The 26,399-nt window shown below is 37.6% G+C and overlaps 1 protein-coding gene across 1 annotated transcript in view; it reads left to right on the top strand.

The window, feature by feature from the left end:
- Positions 1-26,399, top strand: part of SLC26A7 (solute carrier family 26 member 7) — a 191,476-nt gene that overhangs the window by 8,793 nt on the left and 156,284 nt on the right. The window contains exon 2 of the mRNA XM_043976873.1: positions 23,725-23,835. Within this exon, the coding sequence (XP_043832808.1) occupies positions 23,725-23,835 (111 nt within the window). The remainder of the gene's footprint in view (positions 1-23,724; positions 23,836-26,399) is intronic.

Genomic DNA, 26,399 nt, shown 5'->3' with positions numbered 1-26,399 from the left:
GTACTCATTTAAAATGTAAACTCATTTGTAAAATTTTACAAAGAAGGATGATGAATGATTATCCCCTCTTAGAACAGAGAATAGCAGACACTAAAATCAAGAAAGTAGAGTCAGTCACAAGCTTCTAGGTGGTGCCATAGTATACAGAGTGTAGGTTCTGGAATCAGGGAGACCTGAGTTCAAATTTGACCTCTGATTCAGTTTTGTCATTGGTAAAATGGTGATAACAATAACATCTATCTCCCAGGGTTGCTGCAAGGACCACATGAGGTAATATTTGTAAAAGTGCTTAACTTAGCACAATGCCTAGCACATAGTTGGCATTTTGTTATTGTTGAGTCATTTCATCTGTGTCTGACTCTTTGTGACCCCATTTGGGGTTTTCTTGGCAAAGATACTAGAGTGGTTTGCCATTTCCTTCTCCAGCTCATTTCCCTCCTCACTTCCCTGAAAATATTTAAGGATAAAAGTGGAAGGACAACAAGTACAAGTGCAAAAGATCTACAAATGTTTTTAAATAATAAAAGGATTTCATCATTAAGGACATGAAAGCCATCACATATGAACTCAATGCCGTAGTCTCAGGTGGTAGAAATACTAAAGCTATGAAAAGCAGCTGGCTTGGGTCAAGTGGACATAGAGAATGTTTATGCTTAGGTTATAAACTTGTGAGGATGTTGAGGTATTGATTCACAAGGTTTCTAAGAGTCTTCCCTTCCCAGACTGATTGATATTTTTGGGATGGCAAATTGAGCCATCTTTTATCTTAGTTCTTACCTAGCCCTAAGTCATTGAATGGGCTTGACCTCAGACAAACTGAGAAATGGAAAAGACCTTAATTTAGAAAAGCCAGGGCCACCCTTTGCTTCCTGGGCGATCACCAGTCATCTTGATTTTTGTCTTGCTATTGGACTTAAGGCGACTCTGGAGGAGAGAGCAAGGCTAATGACTTTGAGCAGCTCTGCCTCACTCAAGTACAGTTCATGTGCAAGTCAAAACGATGCTCTTGTTATGCCATTGGTCTCCTTCTAGAATGAAGGACAAACGACAACATGAGTTATCTGAAGCAGGCTCTTGTCGCCTCTTGCTTGAGCTATTCTAACAGCCTTCTGTTTGGTTTCTCCAACTTGTCTCTCCTCAATCTAATCTATTCTCCATGTAGCTACCAAAGTGGTTTTCTTTGAATGCAGGCCTGGTCCACTTGTGGTTCCGCATCAATGACTCTCCATCTCCCATCTCCCTCTCTTCAACTGACAGTCTCCCATACTTGCTTCTTGGTGTTCATGGATTCATTTAAGACTCATCTCCACTTCTGTATTCTACATGAATCCTTTCCTGATCTAGGGCATCCCCCCCCCAAAGTACCTTGTATTCATTTTTTGTTTTGTATACATACATGCATACATACATACACATATACACATACAAATAAATATACATGCATGCATATGTGTGTGTATCATCTTGCTCATGAGAATATAAGCTTCTTGGAGGCTAGTATTCCTTTGCCTTTGTATTCCTAGCACTTAGCATAATGCTGGCTTATAAAAAAAGATTAATAAACGTGTATTGACTGCTTGATTGATTCATTAGAAGTAATATGAAGGCTGGATTGGAGGTTAGGGACTGAGTTAAAGTGGGAAAATTCCAGTCAGATTGTAATTAGATAATATATTAGGGTGATAACAGTAGAACTATTCAAGAGTTGATGGATACAATGCAAGGGAGTCTGAGTCAACAAGATGGTAATTGACTGGGTATAAGAAAGAGAGCATGGGTTAGTGGATAGATTGCTGGGGTGTTTAGGGAGGGCTTGCCATGCCTTTTTTGGGGTTGTTTATCCACCTTTGGTGTCCACCTATCACTCAACTCTCACCAGTGGCTCTAAGAAGCTGCTGCCCTAGTAAACTGTTTCTGCACAGGGGCTAGACTAGATTGAGGATAATTGACAGGCTGAGTTAGGGGGATGTCTACCTGAGCATGTGAAGACCTCCCCTGGTGGAATGGGTAGATGAGAACAACTTGTCCCAGTGGCCATGAAGGGGGCTGAGGCAAGCACTGTGGACTGCTTACAACTTGTTCAGACATAGAAGATATGCCAGTGTCATCCACTGCATTGCAGGCCATAGTGAGTCAGCGTGCCTTTTGTCACCGTTTGGCATCAGTGACTCTGCAGGAGAGAGTGAGACTGATGACTTCATGCAACCCTGTTTCACTTAAACCCAATCCATGCAAGAGTCAAGACATCAACCTCTGATGTCCTTGGTCCTCTTTGAAAACAAAGGACTGCCCCCGATACACAGATGTATATTGTCTGCATATTACTGGCTAAATCATGTAACCTCTCTGCATCTGAAGCAACTCTCTAAGATTCTTAATTTGAAGGATAGATGCCAATCTGCCTTGGTCGAAGGAGTTTCCTCTCTAGGAGTTCCTTATATGAATCAAGTCACAGATCTGGTGACAGAGAGAAACAGACATAAACAGAGACAGAGAAACAGAAAGACACAGAGAGATAATGATATAGAGACAGAAAGAGAGGGGTGTGTGTGTGTGTGTGTGTGTGTGTGTGTGTGTGTGTGTGTGTGTGTGTGTGAAAGAGAGAGAGAGAGAGAGAGAGAGAGAGAGAGAGGTTAAAGAGAAGTTAAAGAGAGGTAAGAGTCTAATATAACCATACATTTTTAAACATGAGAGACAACTTGATACTACTTTTTTTCTTTCAAACTTCACTAGTATAAATCAGTTACCATCTCACCCTAGAGATCTAGTCCAACTTATTCTTTTTATAGATGAGGAAGTTAGGACAAAGAGAACTGAAATATTTGTTCAAGGTAAAAAAGCTAATTGACAAAAGTGGGATTTTTACATTTGAAAACAGCATTGTACTGTAAATCCATTGTTCTAATGAGAAAGTAGGTATATGGTTCAGTAATTGGTAGTACCTTATCAGTAAATTTTATTATAATAGCACTGACTACGATTTCCATTGTTTTAGAATCTTTCCCTCTCTAAGATGTTTTGAAAATTTAACTCCAAATCCTTTAATAATGATGCCTTCAGCTCATATTTCTTCATGTATTTGATGAATTCCCAACTTCATCTTCTTAAGTACTGTAGCTACTTTATATAATAGGGGAATCCAAATGTAGATGATCATAGTTATTTACGAAAATAGATTGCCAGAGAAATACTGTCAGATCTGTTCCATTTTATGTCTATTTGTTTTCCTCTTCCTCTGCCCACAAAAACTCTAAGTGGTTATCTGGCTTATCCAGTTCTCTCACCAAATTCTCTGCAGGCTTATTTTCCTCTCAACTGCTTTTGGCTATTTTGTAAGGCAATTCTGCTTATAATTTTCTGTCATTCTCCTCCCTAATGCTTTGCAAATGGTCTTGTTCTTTAAATGTTGCCCTTGGCTGCTATATTTCTCCACTTGGCAAGGAAAGCAAGTAGTTGTCCTGGTGAAGCCTCCTCATTGTGTTGACTTTTGAATCAGCTCAGATTCTCGATGAAACAGTGATAGAATCATTGTCTTTACTTCTATTTCTTTCTTTTTTTCTTTTTTTTTTTGGTGTTTGCAGCTTATTTAAGCAGGTAGCAGTGTAGCTGCTGCAACTATCTGCAGTGTCTTCTCATTTTTATCTTTTATTCAATTTTCAAGGATAAATCAATACCATATTAGGCATTGCTTTTGATCTTTATTCTCCCTGGTTGATGACCTAGCTGAATACAAACAGTTGATTCAGAAATGATTCCCATATGGGAACCAAGGGTTTCCTTTCAGTTAAAATATAGTCATTGTCATTTGGGGGGGGGAGGGGCAATTATTTTCAGCACTTGCCATACCTAACACTTTCTTGCCTTATTATAAGAACAGAATAAAGCAAACATTTATTTAGTGCTGACTGTATGCAAAGAACACCATGCTAATGTTTGTCTATCTAAAAGTAGAATTCACTTTTAGATTAGACACACATCTTGCCTTCAAGGAATTTAGTAATCTGTCTGGGGAGATTATAGTCTAGTAAACTTCAAGAAAGTGATCAAATCTTTGTTCTTTTATTGCTTGAACCACATTTTCCCACATATTTTCACCATCATCCATTTTATACTCCTCTGCACTGAAATAATTGATTATGATGTTACATGTTTATTTAGTTTGGAGATTCTTCATAAGTTCTTCATGGAATTCCTCTACTACATCCTCTGTCTAAAATAGATTTCAGCACATGAGACATTTATTTATTTATCTTTCTATTTATTTATTTATTTATTTATTCATTTATTTATTTATTGGTTGATTGATTGATTGATTTTTATTGTAGTCTATTTGCTTATGTTCATGAATACTGCTAGATGATCTGAACAAGTGTCCCAATAAGTGTTGTTATTATCTTTGGGAATACGATGAAATCATCCTTTACTCACTTTTCCAAGGAGAACCTGAAGACTATAATTTCATTTGGCTACAACTTATTGGTTATTGGGCAAAGATTGAACATTCAGATTACTGACAATCAAGTTAATGTTTGCAGATGAAATAAGGACTTGGTGATTTTAGTAACCTCTCTTTTCATTTTTCATTCCTGTAGATGTGGAAGTAGAAGAGAGCAGCATAAAAACGAGCTTTACAAATACTCCATGGGGCCTTTATTTAACTGACAGTTCCATAGTTTTAAAAGGGAGTCAGGGAACTTGGAGATCATTTCATGGACAGTCACAAAAATGTGTCAGAGTGGGAAGGTTATGTAAACTGGGAATAGTTTGGGGAGAAGATTCAGGGATGACAAATAATGATCTTCAAGTATGTGAAAGGTTATTAAATAGAGGATAGGAGAGATCATTAACCATCTATAGAGTCTGTCCAAGATACACATATGTCATGATATTTTCATGGAGGTAGGACATAAAAGGTAGTTGCTTATCTAGAATGTCTTGGATCTAGTTATTCTTAAAACAAAGGAGTAGAGCATGTCTACTTTGAAGAAATTCTACTCTCTCTGAAAAACATATTCACCCTTGTAAACTTATATGAGTTGGGAAGTAGTGTGTCTTAGTGGATAGAAAATTGTCCTTGGAGACCAGGGTTCAAGTACAGGCTCTGATGTTGGGCAACTCAATTAATCTCCCACTGCCTCAGAGAACTCTTTAAGACTTTAAGCTGATAAGCAGGTGCCAATGTGTCAACCCTCCCCCTATCCCCCAACAGGAGCTCCCCATCTTGATGAAATCACAGGTCTGGCAAAAACAGCCTCAACAAAAGCTACTTTAACAATGACATTCCCATTCCTTGTTTCCATCTTTCCCTCATTCTCATAATTCTTGTATCACTAGGCTAACACAATCATTTGCTTTACAAATATACTCAGTATTGGGGGTTTTTGTTTGTTTGTTTTCTTTTTTGTTTGTTTGTTTGTTTTTGCAGGGCAATTGAAGTTAAGTGACTTGCCCAGGGTCACACAGCTAGTAAATGTCAAGTGTCTGAGGCCGGATTTGAACTCAGATCCTCCTGAATCCAGGGCCGGTGCTCTACCCATTGTGCCACCTACCTGCCCCATACTCAGTATTTATAAGACGCATAGATCATGAAAGAAATACAAGAAAAAACTGAAGGGATAGATAGACAATGTTAAATGTTTTCATCTAACACTATCATTCTTGCTGGGCCTATCATGGTTGATGTGCAGTTCTACCCTAGGAACAAAAACCAATGCTTATTTTCAGGACTAGACTAAAGAACGTTAACTGGCCAATTGCCTCCTAGATTTCTATGGCTAGCAACTCTGTTTAATGTGTTACGCATAAAATAATTTGATTGTCCCAGTAAAAGTGGGAATGTACAAAGTTGAAATCATCATTTTCTTTAATATGATAGTATGTAGCAGAATAGTTTCCTTCTCTGAGGTTCCATTATCTTCGAAGGGAGTTCCAACCTTGGCTGAAGCTTGTCAAATAAACAATAACTCTTCAGTCTGGTTGATTGTCCTCAACTGGAGATGCAAACCTTTTTTTCCCTGGGTAACTATTTTGCAGTCTTCTAGTTGGTATTGTTTGTTATTTTATACTTACTGGAAGCTAGCCATGATGGGCAATCTATTCCTCTCCAGAAGTAACTGGATTTTCCAGAAGAGGTAAATTAACTTTTTCAAAAGCACAGGGAAGTATTTAGTACACTCATAGAAATAATTTACCACACTATAGCCTCCAAGTGATTTCATCTTTGGAATGTGGGTCTAATAGAGTATTTCATTCATATCCTTTCTCTAACCATAAGTAATTAACACTCTTATTTCCTAATTAAAAATCCCAACTGTGAGCATAATTGAATAACCTCTTTTTATTAAGTATAGCTAGGAAGCAAGAATTGAGGTCTTGCTATGGAAGAGACATCTAAAAAGTCCTGTCCTTGGGTCTGCATTCCCAGAGCTATCATCCATATTGGCATACTGTGATACCATGGATAGAATATTGGACTTGGAGTCAGAAAGAAGAAGTGAGTTCAAATCCTACTGCTGATCCTTACTAGCTGTGTGACCATGAACAATTCATTTCAAGACACTGATCCTCAGTTTCCTCATCTGTAAAATGAGGATAATAAAACCTACAATACCTAATTCACAGTGTTATTGTAAGGCTCAAGTGAAATCTTACGTGTAAAGTGCTTTTGCAAATTGTAAGTGTTACACAAAAATATTTAAAGCAGCTCTTTTTGTGGTGGCTAAGAATTGGAAATAAAAGGAGTGCCCGTGAACTGGGGAATGGCTAAACAAGCTGTGGTATATGATTGTGATGGAATATTATTGTGCTATAAGAAAGAAATGACAAGCAAGATGATTTCAGAAAGGCCTGGAAAAACTTGTTTGAACTGATGTATAATGAAGTGAGAAAAACCAGAAGGATGTTGTGCACAATGACAACAATATTGTTTGATGAAGAACTGTGAATGGCAACTATTCTCAGCAATACTAAGACAATCCCAAAGGACTAATGATGGAGCATCTCATCCAAAGAAAGTAATGATATTGGTTGAACACAGACTGAAAAATGCTATTTTTCACTTTATTTCATTTTTTATTCAAGTTTTCTTGTACAAAATTGCTAATATGGTAATATTTTACAGAATTTCACATGTATAACCTATATCTGATTGTTTACCACCTGGGGGAGGAGAGGGAGGAAGGGAAGGAGGGATAAAATTGGAATTCAAAACTTTAAATAAAATTGTTTATTCTTAAAAAAAATTAAGTACTACATAAATGTCATCTGTTATTATTATTCAAAGATTTCAATTAAGTTTACAAATGTCTTGCCTTTGAATAATGATAACATTTATATATCATTTTATATTTGTTATTTCCTTTGAGTCTCACAACTCTGTGAAATAGGTGCTATTATCCTTAATTCCCAGATGAAGAAATTGAGACTGAGAGGGGTTAAGTGACTTGCCCAGGATCACACATCTAATTAGTATCAGAGATAGAATTTGAACTGAGGTCTTCCCCATTCTAAGTACCACCTACCTGACCCAGTTGCATTAATACTCCCCCTAGTGCCACTTGGCATGTCATAGCACTGTTTACTTTTCAAAATAGAAATCCCACATATAGCAACCACAACCTTAGATCATAGTTAGGAATCCTCATTTGCTACTTCTATATTCAGCCCTGAAAAAATCTCCAAGAGAATATATGGAAGAGTAAAGGACTCTCAACAAAAGCTATTTTTTTGTTTCCTAGGGCTTTGTGTAACTCATGTCTAGGGTCTCCCCAGATACTAGCAAGATTTAATCTGGTCTGTGGGGGAAATCTTACCATGTGACCAGCTGTTTCCTTATTTACACTTGTTTATAACTGTTTTGTATTTTCTAAGAGTTTCCTTGACTTGGAGGACAATAACTAATAGCTATGCATTTATCACTTTGGGGTTAATTAATACCTTCAAAATATTCCAGTGAGTCATTTTGGGTATTGCTATTCCCACACTGTGAATAAGAATGACCAGAATCTAAACAATGTTGTATAATTGTAATGATCAAACCTGCTTCTAATGGAGAAATATGAGAATGTTCTTCTTTCCCTTATACTCGGAGGTGGGGGAACTACGGAGGTGGAACACAACATATACCATCTGACTTGATTGATGCATTCATTAGGTTTGCTGAACTATTTTTTCTTTCTTTTTTGTTCTTTAAGGGATAATTCTTTGTGTTGGAATGGGGAATGTATATATATATATATATATATATATATAAATGGATGTAAAATAAATATAAATAGTACATATATTTATATATGTGTGGATGTATGTGGATGTATATGTGTATATATATGTGTGTGTGTATATGTGTATATATATATGTGTGTATATGTGTATATATATGTGTGTGTGTATATATATATGTATATATACACATATATGTATATACACACACACATATATATGTATATGTATATATACATATAAAGGATGTGTGTGTGTGTGTTTCCTTTGGAAGAGACTGACCCTCAAATGAAGATTAGGAAGAGATGGGAGTTTTCTTGACATTCTAACTCTTTACAGGGTGTGTCCTCTTGTCAATGAGAATAAGAATTCTGCTAGCTCTCCCTTCGGGGAAAGTTCTGAAAATACCCTCAGGCTTAAATGGAATATTGTTAAACTTAAAGTTATGTGCCTGAAAGGGAAGGGATAGTTGGCTGCCATTTTCTCCATAAGTGCCACTGGAAAGTCATCTTCCTGACAAGTAACATTGCCTTCTAAATAAAGTTAAAACTCTTTTCTTTGTCATTCTAAGCTTTCCACATTCTGGTGAAACTTTGTTTTTTCCTAGCCTGTTCTCACAGACTATACAGTATGTCCTCTATGCTCCATCCAATTTGGACTATTGTCCCTTGAGGATTTAACTTACTACACATTCCTACCTCTTTGTGCTCAGACTGTCCTCTATACCATTCTCTTTTCCTACATATGTAATTATCTTTTCCATTAATGTCTCTATTGTTGAAAACCTGGCCCCATTCTTCAAGTCCCCAGCTAAAGTTCTCGTTCTCCTCCTTTCTTTTTTTTTTTTTTTTTTTTGGATTTAGGATTTCATTAGCATAGTGAACTACCAAATAAGGAAATTCTCCCTACCAGTGTAGGTTGTCTTCTCTGAAACAGAATCTTAGAAAGTTGCTTAGAGCACTAAGAAATTTAATGATTTGCTCTGCGTCACACCAAGAGTATGTGTCAGAGGCTGGACTTCAACCCCAAGTCTTTGTGGCTGCTTCAAGGACAGTTCTCTGCCCACAATGCCATGCCGCCTATTTACTAGCTAGAGGTCTATGACCTCCATGAAATCACCTTTGTTTTCTCTAGTTACAAATGACGTTTCCTTTCTTGGACTTTATGTATCACTGGTTTGTACCTACCTTGTGAGTTTGCAGTTGTATTTTGTACTATAGCTATTTGTATGTACATTGGGTACTTATCCTGTTAGATTGTATTCTTAAAGGCAGGGAATGCATCTTATTAATATTTTTCCGTAATTTCCCCTAGCACTTAATATTGTGCTCTCTGTATAGAGTAGGTGGTTAATTTAATTAGCACTTGTTTAATTGAATTATATTTGTGTGTATACTATATAGTGTATATATATATATACACTCTATATAGTGTATATGTATGTATACATAAGAAAGTAACTAACAATAAGACAAATCAATATATAGATATGAAGGATGGATCTGTATAGCATAGTGAAAATCATGTTGGACTTGGAGTTACAGGATCCAAGTTTGAATCCCAGCTCTTCAATTTGGTTGCTGTGTGACCTTGGGCAATTTATTTGTAAAAGAAGGGAGTGGACTAGATTTCCTTTAAAGTCACTTTATGCTTTATTGCCTGGCATGTAGTAGGTACTTAATAAATGTTTATTTAATGAATAAAAAATTCCTTAGTCAATTTGAATAAGTTATTGTGAAGTCCATCTCTCAATGGGGGTATAGATATGTCCACTGGCAAGTCATTGAGAGGAACATCTCACTGAGGTTGTATGACTCAGTCTTATATTACCAAAAATAAATCAGTTGGCTTGGCCAGCTGTAGACCTCCCCCTTTCCTCACTTTGTGCTGAGCCTTTAAAATGGATTTATAATTATTGAGTTGGCCTTTTCAGAGGGATCCAAAGAGAGATCTGAGCACGTGCCAGAAATCAGAATCTGAGAACTAACCTAGATCCTAGAGGGAGGTAGGGTGGGGAATACCTGTGTAGCTGCGCAACCTGTGCTCCCAATACTTGGCCCAGGAGTTGTTGATGGAAGCCTTGGAAAAGAAGCCCATTTTAGGTGCATTTTTAGGCTAATTGGGTGCTCATCCAAGGTGGTATAGTACCTAGTTTCTTAAATTGCATGTGGGGATTGTGAGAAATTTGACAACAGTAAAATGTTTTGTATGCCGATTTTATATACCTATATACCAGGGAGGTCACATAAAAATATCTCAAGCAAAAAGGACTCACAAGTGGAAAAAGTTTAAGAAGCCCTGGTATAGTAGAGAAAGCACTGGACTTGTGGTCAGGAATACCTAAGTTCAAATTGTGCCTCAGATGTTTAACTAGCTTTGTCACACTAGAGAAGTCATTTAACCTCTCTCAGCTTTAGTTTACTTATTTGTAAAATGGGAATGATGCTAGCACCTACTTCCCAGGGTTGTTGTGAAGATCAAAGGAGATAGCATGTAAAGTAACTTGTAAACCTGAAATGCTATATAAGTGCTAGCTGTTAGTATGTGTATATTTGTATATTATATATGTACATACATAATTATTATTTTTATTGTTATTTAAGTCCAGATGTGGCAACAAGAGGCAGTGAAGGAGCCAATCAAACCTAGGAGAGTTCCTAGATCTTTATTTCCTCAATGTACTCTGGAGAGGTGGAGACTCTGGAGAGGGTACTGTGTGACTCAAAGACGGCAGTTTCTGAATTTCAGACTGCTGAGAGTTCCTGAAACCCAGCTTTCTGGGAGAGTCTTAAGGGTCCTGTATTGAGGACCTAGACGTGATACAGAAAATCAAAGTGACTGAGCTTTGACCTCCACTGCAGTTTTGAGTTATTTAGATATTCCAAATCCAATAAACGTTTATTAAGTGCCTATGAAGTGTCAGGCACTGTGCCAAGGACCGGGTATATAATTTAATGAAAAGGAAAAAATGCCTTTGACTTCAACAAGCTTACAATCTAAACGGGGTGACAATAGGCAAAAAGAGGCAGGAAAGGAGGGTATGGGATAATAGGGGGTTCTCGACCCGGAAGCATGTTGTTCCACAGAGTTGAAACAAGGAAGGGCAGCAGATGCCAAGTGGAGTGGCCTGAGGTTTCCACCCTTTATAAAGGAAGGCATTGGAAGCTGTTTGGTATAGCTCTCCAAACAGAGGGAAGAGGGGGCTGAGGAAAATAGAGTCAGTCAAGGCTTGAGTTAGCATCATGGTGGTGAGTTTAAAAGAGATGAGCTTATCCTGGGTGGGGCATTTTGGTCCCTATAGTTGAAACTAGTCAAAGGAAGCAGATGCAAGGGAGATTCCCATATTCTGATGGGAAAGGAAGTTGTCTCTCTAGAAACCCCAATTTAGTTCCCTTGCAAGGAGGTTGTGGAGTGGGTCAAAGTACTGGACTTGCAGTTAGGAAGACATGAGTTCAAATTCTCCTGCAGACACTTATTAGCTGAGTGCACATAGGAATATCACTTAACCTCTCTCTGCCTCAGTTTTCTCATTTAAGAAATGAGGATAATAAGTTGTTATAAGTAACAAATGAGATAGCATATGAATAATACTTTTTATTTTTTTGCAGGGCAATGAGGGTTTAGTGACTTGCCCAGGGTCACACAGCTAGTAAGTATCAAGTGTCTGAGGTCAGATTTCAACTCAGGTCCTCCTGAATCCAGGGCCGGTGCTTTATCTACTGTGCCACCTAGCTGCCCCCAAATGTATAATACTTTGCAATACTTAAAGTACTATATAAATGCTAGCTGTTATTGTTAATTATTTTCATATTCATTATGCTTTTGGGGGGCATCTTCCAAGATAAATCAGAGCTTGTTAATTGTTATCATAGTGGACAGCTAGGTTCTGCAGTGGATAGAGCACAAGGCAAAGAGTCAATAAGACCTGAGTTCAAATTTGACCTCAGACACATATCAGCTGTGTGACCCTGGGCACATCACTTAACCCTGTTTGTTTCAATTTCCTCATCTATCAAATGAATTGGAGAAAGAAATGGCAAATCACTCTAGGATCTTTGCCAAGGAAACCCCAAACGGGGTAACATAAAATCAGGCATAACCGAAATGATTGAACAACAATTATTATAGCATCATAGTTTTAGAGCCCAAAGGTTAACTAATGTGCTCCTCTATTTTACAGACAAGAAATATGAAATCCAGAGCACTTCAATGATTGGCCCAAGGTCACAGCTGAGACTGAGGCCTACATCCTCAGGGTGGTATCATAATACTGGAAGCCTCAATGGGTTGCTAGCATAAAGGAGAGACCCTCTGGAATGTCGAGAGGGAGTTCCAACACAAAGTTTATTTTCCTTCTGTGGGGAGAACACAATTTTATGGTAGAGCCAGGATAATGGAGGTGTGTATAGGTCCCTGGGGTGAATGTGAAGGAAAGGAAATTTGCTCCCCCTATTTATGGGATACTGAGTACTTCCACTTTCCAGTGGGCAAAATAGTGCCCTTTGGCCCACATCTGTAGAAACTTAGACATGAACTGTCTTCTGAGGTTTTTAGAAGAAATTCTCAGTGGGAGCAAAACGAGCCAAAAAGTCATTATGATTTTTCAGGGCATCTTCCAATATAAAGCAAGAGTTTGGGTAACCTGGGCTGTAGGTCACACTAAACAGTCAAGAGCTCCACTGAATGAAATCAGTGTTTAAAGACAGTCAGTAAATAGGCATTTATTAAGCAACTACTATATGCCAGACACTGTGGTAAGCAAATGTATGTTGAGGGTCACAACCACAGATCTGCAGAATGCAGGATCTTAGTGTTGGAAGGGATCAGAAGTAATCTCTTCTTTGTCCAAATTTATCCCTTTTTTTTCCCTCAAATATTCCCAGTTTTTCCACTCTTTACATTCCTCCATTAGACTGAACTCCTTGAGAGCAGGAACTATCTTTTGTCTTTCTTTGTATCCTTAACACTTAGCACAATGCCTGGCCAATAATAGGCGCTTAATATATGCTTATTGACTGTCTTTCTGACACCTGACTACATTATTCTCCTGCTTAAAAACCTTCCAAGTGGCTTCATATTGCCTCAGACAAGATAAATATGAAATGTTTAGCCTAACATTTAAGGCTTTTCAAAATCTGGCTTCAGTCTTGTTTTATGTAATCTCAATTCCAAAGCCCATTGATTCTCTCCTCACTGGTGTGTGAGGGTCAGGGTGGAGTTGGTGAAAGTTGTTCACTTCAGTTCTTCAGAAGACCTTCTTCAAGTGTTGAGTTGCTTTGGGCGCTTTTGGCCTCTACCTTCGAAATGGAAGATGGAAGAGACCAACCCTACATAAAGTTGCTGAAGGAAAAAAACTCTGGGAAGACATAAGAGGAAGTCACTGTCTCTAGCAAGTCCCTATCCCCAGATTGCTCCACTAGAGACTGAAGAGCAGCACTTCTTCTTGGGTTACACCTAGAAATGTCATTCTCTTGGTTGAGCTGAGTTTTCTTGCTCTCAATGGGAGAGCTCTTTCACTCTGTATTGCCTGGTATATATTCTCATATGTATACCTTCCCTGATTTCTATTTTCCTGCAATTTGGATAAATGGGTTTCTTTGCTATTTGCCACGTGCATTAATTGTGGAACTGACATTTGGTGGGGAAAGGGCAAAGCCTTGTATATAAATAATGACACAGTGATCAGAAGTTAGATGAGATCCGATCATATCCCTAGGACTAATAATATTTAAGGGAACAGATTAATATAATTTTAGTCTGGTTCTCTCCCTCCCTCTCTTCTGTTTCTCTGTCTCTTAGTCTCTCTGTGCCTGTTTGTCTGTCTGTCTCAGTGACCAAGCTTCTGTGGGCCCTAACTTCCTGCTTCCCCTCCTGTGGGATTTAAGTCTCCTTTAGAGAAGAGGGAGGGGAGAAGAGGCTAGAGAAGTATATTCTGCCTTCTTCTGAACCATACAACAACACTCCCATGTGACATGTAGGGTGTCAGGGCCTGGGCCACAGGTGGAAGCCTCCCTACAATCACATTATTCCCCTTCAGAGATTTCACATTCTGTGTATTTATGTAGATCATCCCCCATGCCTGGAATGCACTTCCTTCTTACCTTTTACTTTTCAGAGACATCTAGTAATATAGTGGATAGAGTGCTGGCCCTGGAATCAGGAAGACCTAAATTCAAATCTGACCTTTGACACTTCCTAGCTGTGTGACCCTGAGCCAGTCATTTAACCTCTGTCTCAGTTTTCTCAACTGTAAAACAAGGATAATAATAACACCTTGCAGGGTTGTTGTGAAGATAAAATGAGGTAGTATTTGTAAAAGTGCTTTGCATAGTGCCTGGTACATAGTAGGTGCTATATAAAAGCTTATTCCCTTCCTTTTACTCTCCCCTCCCGCCTCCTTTCAGTATCCATATTTTCTTTCTGGGCTCAGCTCGGTTGACATCTCTTACAGGTAGTCTTCCTTGTTTCCCCAGCTGAATATGTTCTTCTCTTTAAATTTTTGGACCGCAATTTGGCCTAATTCTTTCTCATGACCCGATCATACCTGACCTTGTGTTATATGTATATGGATACATGTTGAATTCCATCTCTGCCCTTGTAGTAAGATATGAGTTCCTTTTGGAGGGGATCAGGCCATTTTTATTTCTCTGTCTCTGGTGCTTAGTGCTGTGTGTGCCCTGTATGTAACAGGTACTTAAATGTTCACCAAACTGAACTGATTTCTAGTCCATTCCCCATCCTGTTTTCTCTCCTATGAACCCAGTCCTCTCTTGAAGAGTTCAAAGTTCATGGCTCCATGGATTAATGAATGCCCTTTGTCTAAGCCTGATGGTGACCTCTTCAGACACATGCCATTGAGGGAATTGGACATGAGCCTCTTCTTATATTCTTAGGCTATTTTGGCTTTCATTAAGGTTTTCTAAGTGCCCTTTTCTCTGATTTCATTCTTGTGGCAAATGACTCCTTTTTTTTTTTTTTTTTTTTTTTTGGTGAAGCAATCGGGATTAAGTGACTTGCTCAGGGTCACACAGCTAGTAAGTGTCAAGTGTCTGAGGCTGGATTTGAACTCAGGTCCTCCTGACTCCAGGGCCAGTGCTTTATCCACTGTGCCACCTAGCTGCCCCAAATGACTCCTTTTTAGTAGTGGAAATAAGATGTATGAATGTTACACCCTTTGTTGTTGGGATTTAGCATTTCCTTACTCTTGGAGATAAAAAAAAAATAAGGACTATCATTTGTGGAGACCTGGTTTCTGATAAAGCTTATTCTTATAGAATGCCTTATCCTCCCTTTTCCCCTAGTTTCTTTTGAACCCTTTTCTTTTTCCCTCCTCTCTGTCCTATCATGGAATTCAATATTTACCCCTCTTTCCCTAATCTAGAGAATTTTATAGGTAGAGTCATAGGTAGATTTAAAATTGCGAGGAACTTTATAACCCTCATTTACAGGTGTGGAAACTGAGGCCAAAATGGCTTTCCCAGGCTCACAGAGGTAAAGTTTGGCAGAGGTAGGACTGGGACGCAGTATCTATAACTCCAAATCTAGTGTTATTGCTACTATAGCATGTTATTTACAATATTTTTGTTTTAGCAAAGGAGAGCTTATGAGAAAGTCTCATACCTAATTAAAGATGCCCCATGGGACTTAGTCTACCTGTAACAACTCTGACCCTACCTAGCCTCCCTTGAGACCTTTAGAAGTAATCACTAAGCTTTCACTCCTGGGTAATTTTTCTTTACATGAAATAACTTTTCAGTTTGTTTTCTGGAAAGGGTGGCAACATGACCTGTAAGAAAAAGTATAGCATATTTGGTTTGAAGATGTAGATCCCAAATCTAGGAGTCATCTTATAACACCTAAGCAATCCATACATGGGACTGAAACACAGAACTGAAAAACATAATTTTGTTTTAGCTTGGCTACTTCAAAAAATCCCCACAAACCAACCAACCAACCACCAACTCAATGAAGGCAGCTATTAAGAAAACAAGCAAGTAAACTTAACGTGTGGAATTTGCCAGTCAGCCAACTGCAGGGAATAGAGTCTTCCATTTATTGGAAGGATAAAAACTTAACAAACTGGTAATTCTCCATTACTACTTGGCTGTCTGATAGAATATGTTAGGAGCAACTGGAGAGCCTGGACTAATAGTATGTGTAGAAGGATTTGGGGAAGAGGGTATCTCTTAAAATTTCTGCATACCAATCTGGGTTTAGCCTCCTCAACATTTTTACAAAGGTGTTGTTTTCATTTATACCAGAAATTAATGAATATAATAGGAAAATTGAATTATATCATTTCTTGTGGAAACTCCATTATTCATAACTCACAGTGCCACAGTTCCAAATGTGGCTGGCTCTTCCTTATTCTCATTTGGCCTTTTATAGTTTCTCTAGGCACCATTTCCTAGACATTAGAGCAGTGGCGTTCTAAGAATTCTGGCCTTTTTCTGGAATCACTTAAACACATTTTCTTAGTAGCTATATGACAGGTTATAAAATGGTCATTCAACGAATGTCTTTTGCATTCACCCTTTTGGCAACCGTTTTATGTCTCTAGCAATGCCAAGTTCATCCCCTTCAAAAGGGGCCATGGGATGATAGGATGATAGGGTTAGAGCTGGGAGCACTTTAGAGGTCATCTAGTCCAACCTTCTCATTTTGTAGGTAAGCAATATGAGGCCTGCCAGGCAGTATTACTTTGTAATAGTATTTTGTTCAGCCGTTTCAGTTGTGTCTGACTCTTTTTTACCCCATTTGGAGTTTTCTTGGCAGAGATAATGGAGTAATATGTAGGGATACTAGTCTTTACTGTCTGCCCCTTCCACTGTCTCCTAACGTTCTCCAGGACTTAGATAGCTAGCATTTATTTATTTATTTATTTATTTATTTATTTATTTATTTATTCATTTATTTATTCATTCATTCATTCATTCATTCATTCATTCATTTATTTATTTATTTATTCATTCATTCATTTGTTTATTTATTCATTTATTTATTTATTCATTTATTCATTCATTCATTTATTTATTCATTTATTTATTTATTCATTCATTCATTTATTTATTTGCAGGGTAATGAGGGTTAAGTGACTTGCCCAGGGTCACACAGCTAGTAAGTGTCAAGTCTCTGAAGCCGGATTTGAACCCAGGTACTCCTGAATCCAAGGCCAGTGCTTTACCACTGTGCCATCTAGCTGCCCCTGCTAGCATTTATTTTTGCAAAACACTTTATATTTCTTATCTCATTTGATTCTCACAACAGTACTAAAATTATCATTATTATCACAGTTATACAGATGGAGAAAGTTAGGTAACTTGCCCAGGATCACAGACTATTCTGTATCTGAGGCAAGATTTGAACTCAAGTCTTCCTGATTCCAGGTCCAATACCACTGTCAATTACATCACCTTTCTATCTGTTCCACCTCTACCTCTGCCCTGTCTCCATATCTTATGTTCACTGACATTGTCATCTGACCTACTTAAATAACTTAAGGACCTTTGGGTCTTGTTGAATGCCACACTGTTGAACCCTTGGGACTCCTGGGTCTTTCCCCCTGCCTATAGATGAACTTCCTTTATGTCTTATCTTCCCCAATTAGAATGAGCTCCTTGAGCATAGAGATCATAAAGATTTTTCTATTTGTATAACTAGTGCCTAGCATAGTGCTTGGCATATATTAAGAGGTTTTTCATTCATTTATTTTTCTTTCCTTCCTTCCTTCCTTCCTTCCTTCCTTCCTTCCTTCCTTCCTTCCTTCCTTCCTTCCTTCCTTCCTTCCTTCCTTCCTTCCTTCCTTCCTTCCTTCCTTCCTTCCTTCCTTCCTTCCTTCCTTCCTTCCTTCCTTCCTCCCTCCCTCCCTCCCTCCCTCCCTCCCTCCCTCCCTCCCTTCATCAGATTTGTTACTCTAAGCATTTCGCAAACCTTAAGTTGCCATATAAATGGTAGCTATTAATATTCATCCATGTATTCATTCAAGAATTGACTTTTTCAGAACTAGTTTCCCAGGCATTATTCTTTTAGAGAAGTGTCAGTCTTAACAGAATGACATAAGCAGTGTTATCAACTTTTTTCTGGTCTTGGTATCAAGATAATCAGATATATAAATAATCCTCGGTTTTGTTCCCCCTTATTTCTCCTCCTCTTCGTCCTTGCCCTTCTCCTTCTTCTCTTTCTTTTCTTCTTCTTCCCCCTCCTGCTCTTCCACCCTCTCCTTCTCCTCTTTTTCCTCCTCCTCCCCTATCCACTCCTCCTCTTCCTCCACCTCTTCTTTCTCCTCTTTGTCTTTCTCCTCCTTTTCTCTCTTCTCCTGTGAAAAATTACTCATTTAATTTGGCCTCATATGAATTTTGACCTCATACTATATGTTTGGGGTATTGTCTTTGCTCTCCCCACAGATTCCTGAATAGAATTCTGTAATATATATTCATAATTGATTATACTGATCTGCATTTCAGATCTCCATCACAGAGTTGTAATTGTAATTTCTTTTATATGGAATGCATACTATGGTTATCATTAAACAAGCAGTGCATTTACTTCTAATCCATAAATGATAAGGAAATCTATTTGACTGAATCTAAGTAATTGGTATTTCCACTCAAGTGTTTTTTCCTTCTCTAAGAAAAAGAGTTGCAGAGTTTATAGTATGAATAGAAGTATGAAATGAGCAGAGAGATGAGGCTTTTCTTTTCAGGGAGGTAATTTTGCATGCCTAACTTCTTGCAGGAGATTGTCAGTTTTTAATGTAAGCTATCAGTCTGGGACAATACTTCCCTTGTTCATTGTTCAAACCTACTGTAGCCCAGAGCCAGGATTTCCATGGGGTGTGAATAATACCACTGCTGAGAATGAAACCTCTGTATCCATTTAATGTGAGGTCAAGGAAAAGGTATTGTGGTCCCAAGTCCCTGATTTAATCTCATGGAATTTATTTAAGAGATAACATTTTGCATTTTATTTAAAGATTTCCTAATCTTCAATGCCTGTTTTACCAGCATTTCTTTTCACTGGAAAGAGGTACAGAATCTAGAAAAGCCACTTGATTATCTATGGACCTTAGAATTTAAATGTGGTATAGAACAGTTTTGCAGCTAGGTGGCTCAGTGGATAGAATGCTGGGCCCGGAGTAAGGAAGACTAGTCTTCCTGAGTTCAAATCTGACTTCAGACACTTACTAGTTGTGTGACTGTGGGTAAGTCACTTAACCCTGTTTGCCTCAGTTTCCTCACCTGTAAAATGAACCAGAGAAGGAAATGGCAAACCACTGCAGCATCTTTGTCAAGAAAAAACTCCAGGGGGCAGCTAGATGGTGCAGCAGATAGAGCACCGGCCCTGGATTCAGGAGGACCTGAGTTCAAACCTGGCCTCAGACACTTGACACTTACTAGCTGTGTGTCCCTGGGCAAGTCACTTAACCCCAATTGCCTCACCAAAAAAAAAAATTAATTTAAACAACAACAACAACAACAAAAACCAACAAAAGAACTCCAAAATCCCAAATGGTGTCACAAAGATTCAGGTATGACTGAAATGACTGAACAACTACATAGAACTACATTTCGTTCATAGTAGTTGCTTAATAAATGCTTACTGATTGAATGATAGTAAAAAGAACACTGGTCTTGAAATCATAAGACCTAAATTCAAAAGTCACACTTCTGCCATTTTCTTAATATTTAGCATTGGGGAGGTAGCAGAAACTTTTTACAATTTTAAATCTTCATTGGTAAAAATGGAAGCAATAATACATCTCTTACACTTTCTAGTTGTATAATCTGGGGCAACATAAAATCATACTACCAGATCTAGAAGGAACATAAGAGGTCATCTCTTCCAACTCCTTCATTTTATAGTTGATGACTTCAGGCCCTGAGATATTAACTGACTTGCCTCAGGTCACATGGTTAGCAAGTAGCAAAGCTGAGATTCAAATTCAGATCAAATGATTCTAAGTTCCACACTCTTTTTACCATACAATGCTGAATCTCAGACTCAGTTTCCTAATTTATAAAAAGAAGATAAAACCCCATTGTAATTAATTTATAGGACTTTAGTGAGGAACAAATGAAATAACATATGTCAAGAGCTTTGAAAACCTGAAAATATCATATAGATAGATGTCAGTTACAGTGGTGGTGGTGGTGGTGGTGGTGATGATGGTGTGGTTGTATTATCTATTTTATGGCATAATTAGGAAAAAAACACTTTGTAAATTGTAAAGTATTAAACAGCTAAGTCCCGATTTGTGCAAATAATGAATCTTGTCACATGGTCACATGTTCAAATTCATATAATTTAAAGTTATAATTATGCAAAATATGGTAATTGATTCCAGCCCAATGGAAATATGCTGTGTAAATCTGAATAATGAGATCACTTCACAAGACTCATTATTCATACTAATCAAGGTATAGCTTTGTAAGTAATTTGAGCTTGGTGTAGAATAAAGAAAAAGTTGCTAAGACAGCTTAGCAGAGCATCATCAAGCTTTTGATATTATAGTTTAGGGTTCAGTCCTCTGGGGAAAAGATGGTCTTGACAGAGGCAGCATGGTATGGTGGATAGAGCAATGGACTTGGAGTCAGGAGGTCTGGGTTTCCAATCATACCCCAAACATTTGCCAGCTATATGATCCTGTAGAAATCACCTAACTTATCTCTGCCTCAGCTTCTTCATCAATAAAATGAAGCTGGGGTTGGACTTCATAGCCTTTAAAGTCTTCATAGAATCACCACCCACACAAATCATAGCTCTCATTTCTGTTAACATTTCAGAGAACGGGCAGCTAAGTGGCGCAGTGGATAGAGCAGTGGCCCTGGAGTCAGGAGAACCTGAGTTCAAATTTCACCTCAGACTAGCTGTGTGAACCTGGGCAAGTCACTTTATCCCAGTTGCCTTAAGGGGAAAAAAACATATTGGGCCATCTCTAGTCATCCTGATGTATATCTTGCCCCTGGACCCAGAGGGCTCTGGAGGAGAGAGTGAGGCTGGTGACTTTGCACAGTCCCGCCTCACTTATATCCAATTCAGTACAAGTCATGACATCACCCCGATGTCATGGTCCTCTTTGAAAATGAAGGACAAGGGGCAGCTAGGTGGCGCAGTGGATAGAGCACCTGCCCTGGAGTCAGGAGTACCTGAGTTCAAATCCGGCCTCAGACACTTAACACTTTCTAGCTGTGTGACCCTGGGAAAGTCACTTAACCCCAATTGCCTCACTAAAAAAAAAAAAAAAAAAAAAAGAAAGAAAGAAAAAAAAAAGAAAATGAAGGACAAACAACAAGAGTTTTCCTTGATGGCAGAAGAACTTGCTAGCTGATCTATTCAAAAGTAGAATGTGTTGTCTCAGGAGATCATAGTCTTTCTTCACTCTAAACGTCTCTTTGGAGATCTTAAGGCAGAGGTATTAGGGTACTTCTAGTTTCAGTCTGATAGACAGGACTCTGCCCTCATTCATGCATTAACTAATTTTTTGGCCTATTTTCCTAGGTAGATGGGTGGTCTTTTCGTGACAAACATTATTTTCTGCAGTTTAAAATGCTGAGTTATCTAGGAGGTAGGACTAGAACTGAGAATTTAGGATTGAGAAATATATATTTCAGAAAAAAACTAACAAAACCTTTTCCAGTTCTTGTTTCAAGAGTAGGGAATGATGATATTGATGGAATAAATCAGGATCTTTTATCTATTGCTCCTTTTAGCTACACATACACACATCACTGCCTACAATAATAATAATTTAAAAACCTACCAAATTACTACTTCAAAAAAACTGTAGTTTTATCATTGGAGAGCCTCCATTCGCTAATGTAGTTCATAACTTCTCCTTTAATTCATGCTCTGTCTTTATGAGTTTCTGAACCTGAAAAGACCCAGTTCATCACCTGATTGCCAACTTTTTTGGTGATGAGCTTCACAGTTCATTCCTAGGCCAATTTCAAAGCCTTTTCAGCTTTTGAAGACTCTCTTGGCACCATCTTTGAAGATCCAGGGTTACCTTATCATGGATGAAAAAAAGATCTGGAGTCATTTTATGTCTTAAAGAACTTGTCCAAAGTAATATACAAAATTATTGACAAAGCCTGCATTTAAAACAAATGATTTCTTGTTTTAAATGCAGGCTTTTCAATAACTATATATTACTTTGGACAAGTTCTTTAAGATGTGTAAAATGACTGTCAGAAAATTGGCTTCATTAGATTTAATCAAAAGATTGTCTGTGCTCTGTTTATACAACAATTTTGCGAGTAGTTATACTTATTGTCCTGGGGATGATATTAATGAATTATAGTACAAATGTTTTTGATCATACTTATTCTAGCTACAACCATGTAGATCTGGCCATCAAGTGTCTGAATGCTAGTTTTCTCATGTATATTCAATATCTCAAATGGATTCAATAGTTATTAAGTGCCTACTATATACAAGGGACTATAATTTATACTGGAGCTACAAACACAATGACAAGTACTCTTTGCCCTCCAGAAGCTAACATTGTACTGTAAGTGGTCATGTGACAACGTCTTCCACTTGGAAGAAGAGTTAACAGATTCGTGACTTAGCTTGTGCTAATTCTTCCAGCAAGATAATTAGTTCTTTAGCTTATAAATTAAACCTTGATCATAGAACACTAGAAGCAGCTTACTATAATAGAAGATGGCATGACTTCCAATCAGGATATCTGGATTTTTGTTATGGGTTGCATAACAATGCATATGAAGGTAATTGGAAAAGGTATATAGTTTATGTAAATACAAAGTGATATTTCTAAGTCAAATTATGTCTATGTTTCACAATTGTGCTTATGTTTTGTCTCTCTTTGTATCCTTCCCTAGCACATAGGTCTGACTTTTAGTAAGCAATTAATGAATGCTTATTGACAGTTGACTGACAAGTAGGCCATTCACACCAGTTTATATTTGTACAGGCTATCTCTCATGTTTGGAAGGCACTTCATCTTTACTTCTTGGAAGCTCTGGTTTTCTCCAGTGCTCAGCTCAAGAGCCAACTCCTATATGAAGTCTTTCCTGACATTCCCAGAAACTAATTCCATAACTGAGATTATTTTGTATATATCGTGTATTTAATTATACCCATATATGTTGTTTTCCCCAATAGAATGTAAACTCCTTTATGGAGTCTGTCTATCTGTCTGTCTCTCTCCTCCCTCCCTCCCTTCCTTCCTTCCTTCCTTTCTCTCCTTAAGTAATCACAGTACCTGGCACACAGTAGGTTTTTAGGATTGAAGTATTAAAGGTGGATACTCTATAGATTTTAAAAATTGTTTCTCCCTGAAGAGGTTTATATAGCTCAATCTAGAAGGTGCATAATAAACACAGTATATCTCTTATACTTTAAATTAGCAAGTAAGATAGTTGATTATGGTGATGTGTTGAAATTTAAGTTAAATAAAACTAAAGCTTTTTCCATTGTTGTCATGGACCATGTCTTGGGAATAATTTGTTTATAACTAATTTCCATTGATCTTATTTATAGGGTTGTCCTTTGCTATTCTCTCTTCTGTCCACCCGGTGTTTGGTTTATATGGCTCTCTGTTTCCAGCCATTATTTATGCCATCTTTGGAATGGGGCGCCATGTTGCAACAGGTAAAGATTTATATGTGCTTTTTTTTTGTATTTTGTAGTTTAGTCATGAAAGAGATTTTATTATTTAATAAATAAGTCAGGTTTCTAAACTAGTTGTAACTTAAATACCAATACTTGTGTTAATGGTAGACAATCATTGTGATCCAGTGTATAGAGCATAGGACCTGGAGTCAAGAAGACCTAAGTTCAAATCAGCCTCAGACACTTACTAGCTATTTGATCCTAAGCAAGTCACTTAACCTCTCTTTGCCTCAGTTTCCTCTAAACTTTGGATAATAATAGTACTTTCTAGAATTGTGAGGGGAAAAATGAGATAATTTTTGTAAAGCACTTTGCAAAACCCTAAGTACTAGGTAAATACTATTACTATTATTTTTCTACCCAGCTGTAAAATGGGTATATATTTATCCATCCATCCATCTAAAGAGATAAGAGGATAAAATGAGAAAGGAGAGAATAAGAACTTTGAAAAATGAAAGAGGTATATAATTCTAGCTACTATTAATAAATCCTTTCTTCTTTTAAATAGGTATTGTATAATGACATTTCTAAAGCAATTCCTGCTTTTGCCTATCTGAATATTGAAGAGAAGTGGAGAACTTAAAAAAACACCATTATTTCTTGAAATAGCCAGACTATTAAGGAAAAGCATTTTATTTTTCAAATACCCAGATAATTTCCTCAATTGCTCCATTGGTATGTGTGGATTACATCATCTCATCTTTCGTAATTATATTTCTGCAGAGATTATTCTGTGACTGGGATATATAAATTTACTTCAGGCTGAAGTTGACATGAAATAATCTCACAAAAATATTTAGGGTATACATTCTCCTAGCTGCTCTTGCCCCATAAAGGCCAAAGGTGATAGAAGCTTGAGATCATGGCATTTTCTTTTATGTTAAACAAATGGAACAAAACTCTACTAATGAATAGGATGCTGAGTGTTCTCAAACTCTTAACCATTAAACATTTCACAGTCCTTTCCCCCATTGCCTACTAGCATCTCCTCTTCAAATTTTGAGAGAAAGGAGGAAAAAAAGAATCAGATTTGATCCAAAGATTAACCACCAAACTTTTTCTCTGTCAAACTTTTGATGGAAAAGGAAGAATGAATTCACACAAGAGGCAATAATGGATTTGCTTTAGGAGGTCAAAAATGTGTATTTTGATAAGGGACTAAGTACATATTTACAGTCTATTTCCTAAAGCTCCATGTCAGACTTTTGACTGGCTATAAGATTTTAAAATAACATGTATATCTGTAGTTAGCAATTATCTTTAAGCACTCCATAGATACCTTGTAGGGTACTATGTAAGTACTATGCATTCCAAAATACATATCATTTGCATACTGAAAGAAAAACACTCATTCTGCTACACTTTCTCAATCCTTAGCTGAAGGCATTTTATTTCATCATGTGTACTCCACCAAAGAACAACGAGTCAGCTGGACCTTCTTATTTCTTGGCTTGCTCTGATGCAAACTTTTAAGGTTATTTGGAGTAAATTAGTTACATCAGCAGCTTTCTCCTCATGGTACTATGCATTTTATCAGTATTTATGTATATATCAGAGTAATTACACAAACTGATATGGTTTAATTGTTTTTTGACCTACATGTGATCTTTATTTAGAGAAACAACTAGAGTCCTTGGGGTAAAGACTGTCAAACTTTTTGTTTATAAAGCATTTTATTTCCATATAATATTTTTTTGGTCAGCAACAACACTATCCCCTGTGCCCCTCCACTTTCCTCTTAACAAATAAATACTGTTTTTGTGAAAGAAGAGGTCACTGTAGCTGTCGTTTTGCCCCCATTTTAAGGGCAGATATCGCATGTAATTCCCTGAGTGAGATTCTGCCTGATGGTGGTAAAGCTTTGACAAATAAATGATCTGTTTTATACAAAAAACAACTCTTTAGCAGAAATACAGAAAGCCTAATTTGCTCTAATTATCTTACCCCAAGATGTGTTTTTATTTTCCTTTCTGATTTTGATTTAAAATGACCTCATTTATGAGGAGGTCGAAATGGATTGATTATTCTTCATGGCACACAGGAAATTTGATCCTGATTTCAATGTCACATGAAAAAAGGGGAAGGGAGACCTGGATTTAAGAAATTTAGGAATTGCGGAGGTGCGTTAGTTGTTGTAGAAGACAGAAAGACAACCTGACAATGATGATTGGTGGCGGGGTATTCACTGAAGCTATTGGGTCCATTTAATATTTTGAGGAGGGGTGCAATAGTTGATGACTCTGAGAAATGCTAATTAGCATGAGTCAGCTCTTTGTGGTACAAGGGAACACTTGCTGGATTTGTAGTTAGAACAGAGTTGAAATCCTGACTCTTTCACTTTATAACCAGCTAGGTCACAACTTCTCTATGGCTCAGTGTCTTGATCTATAAAAGTGGGTGGGGCAGGGTGGGACTGGACTGGACTGGACTCATCTGCCCCTTTTAATCTCTCTATTCCACTAGTGATAATAGAGAGAAAGAATAGGTGCCAGACCTCTGATTTAATTGACATAGGGAATTCCTGAATGGGGAAACTCTTGATG

This window comes from Dromiciops gliroides, chromosome 1, assembly GCF_019393635.1.
Source record: "Dromiciops gliroides isolate mDroGli1 chromosome 1, mDroGli1.pri, whole genome shotgun sequence".
Classification (NCBI taxonomy): domain Eukaryota; kingdom Metazoa; phylum Chordata; class Mammalia; order Microbiotheria; family Microbiotheriidae; genus Dromiciops; species Dromiciops gliroides.
This window is presented reverse-complemented; position numbering and strand designations above follow the sequence as displayed.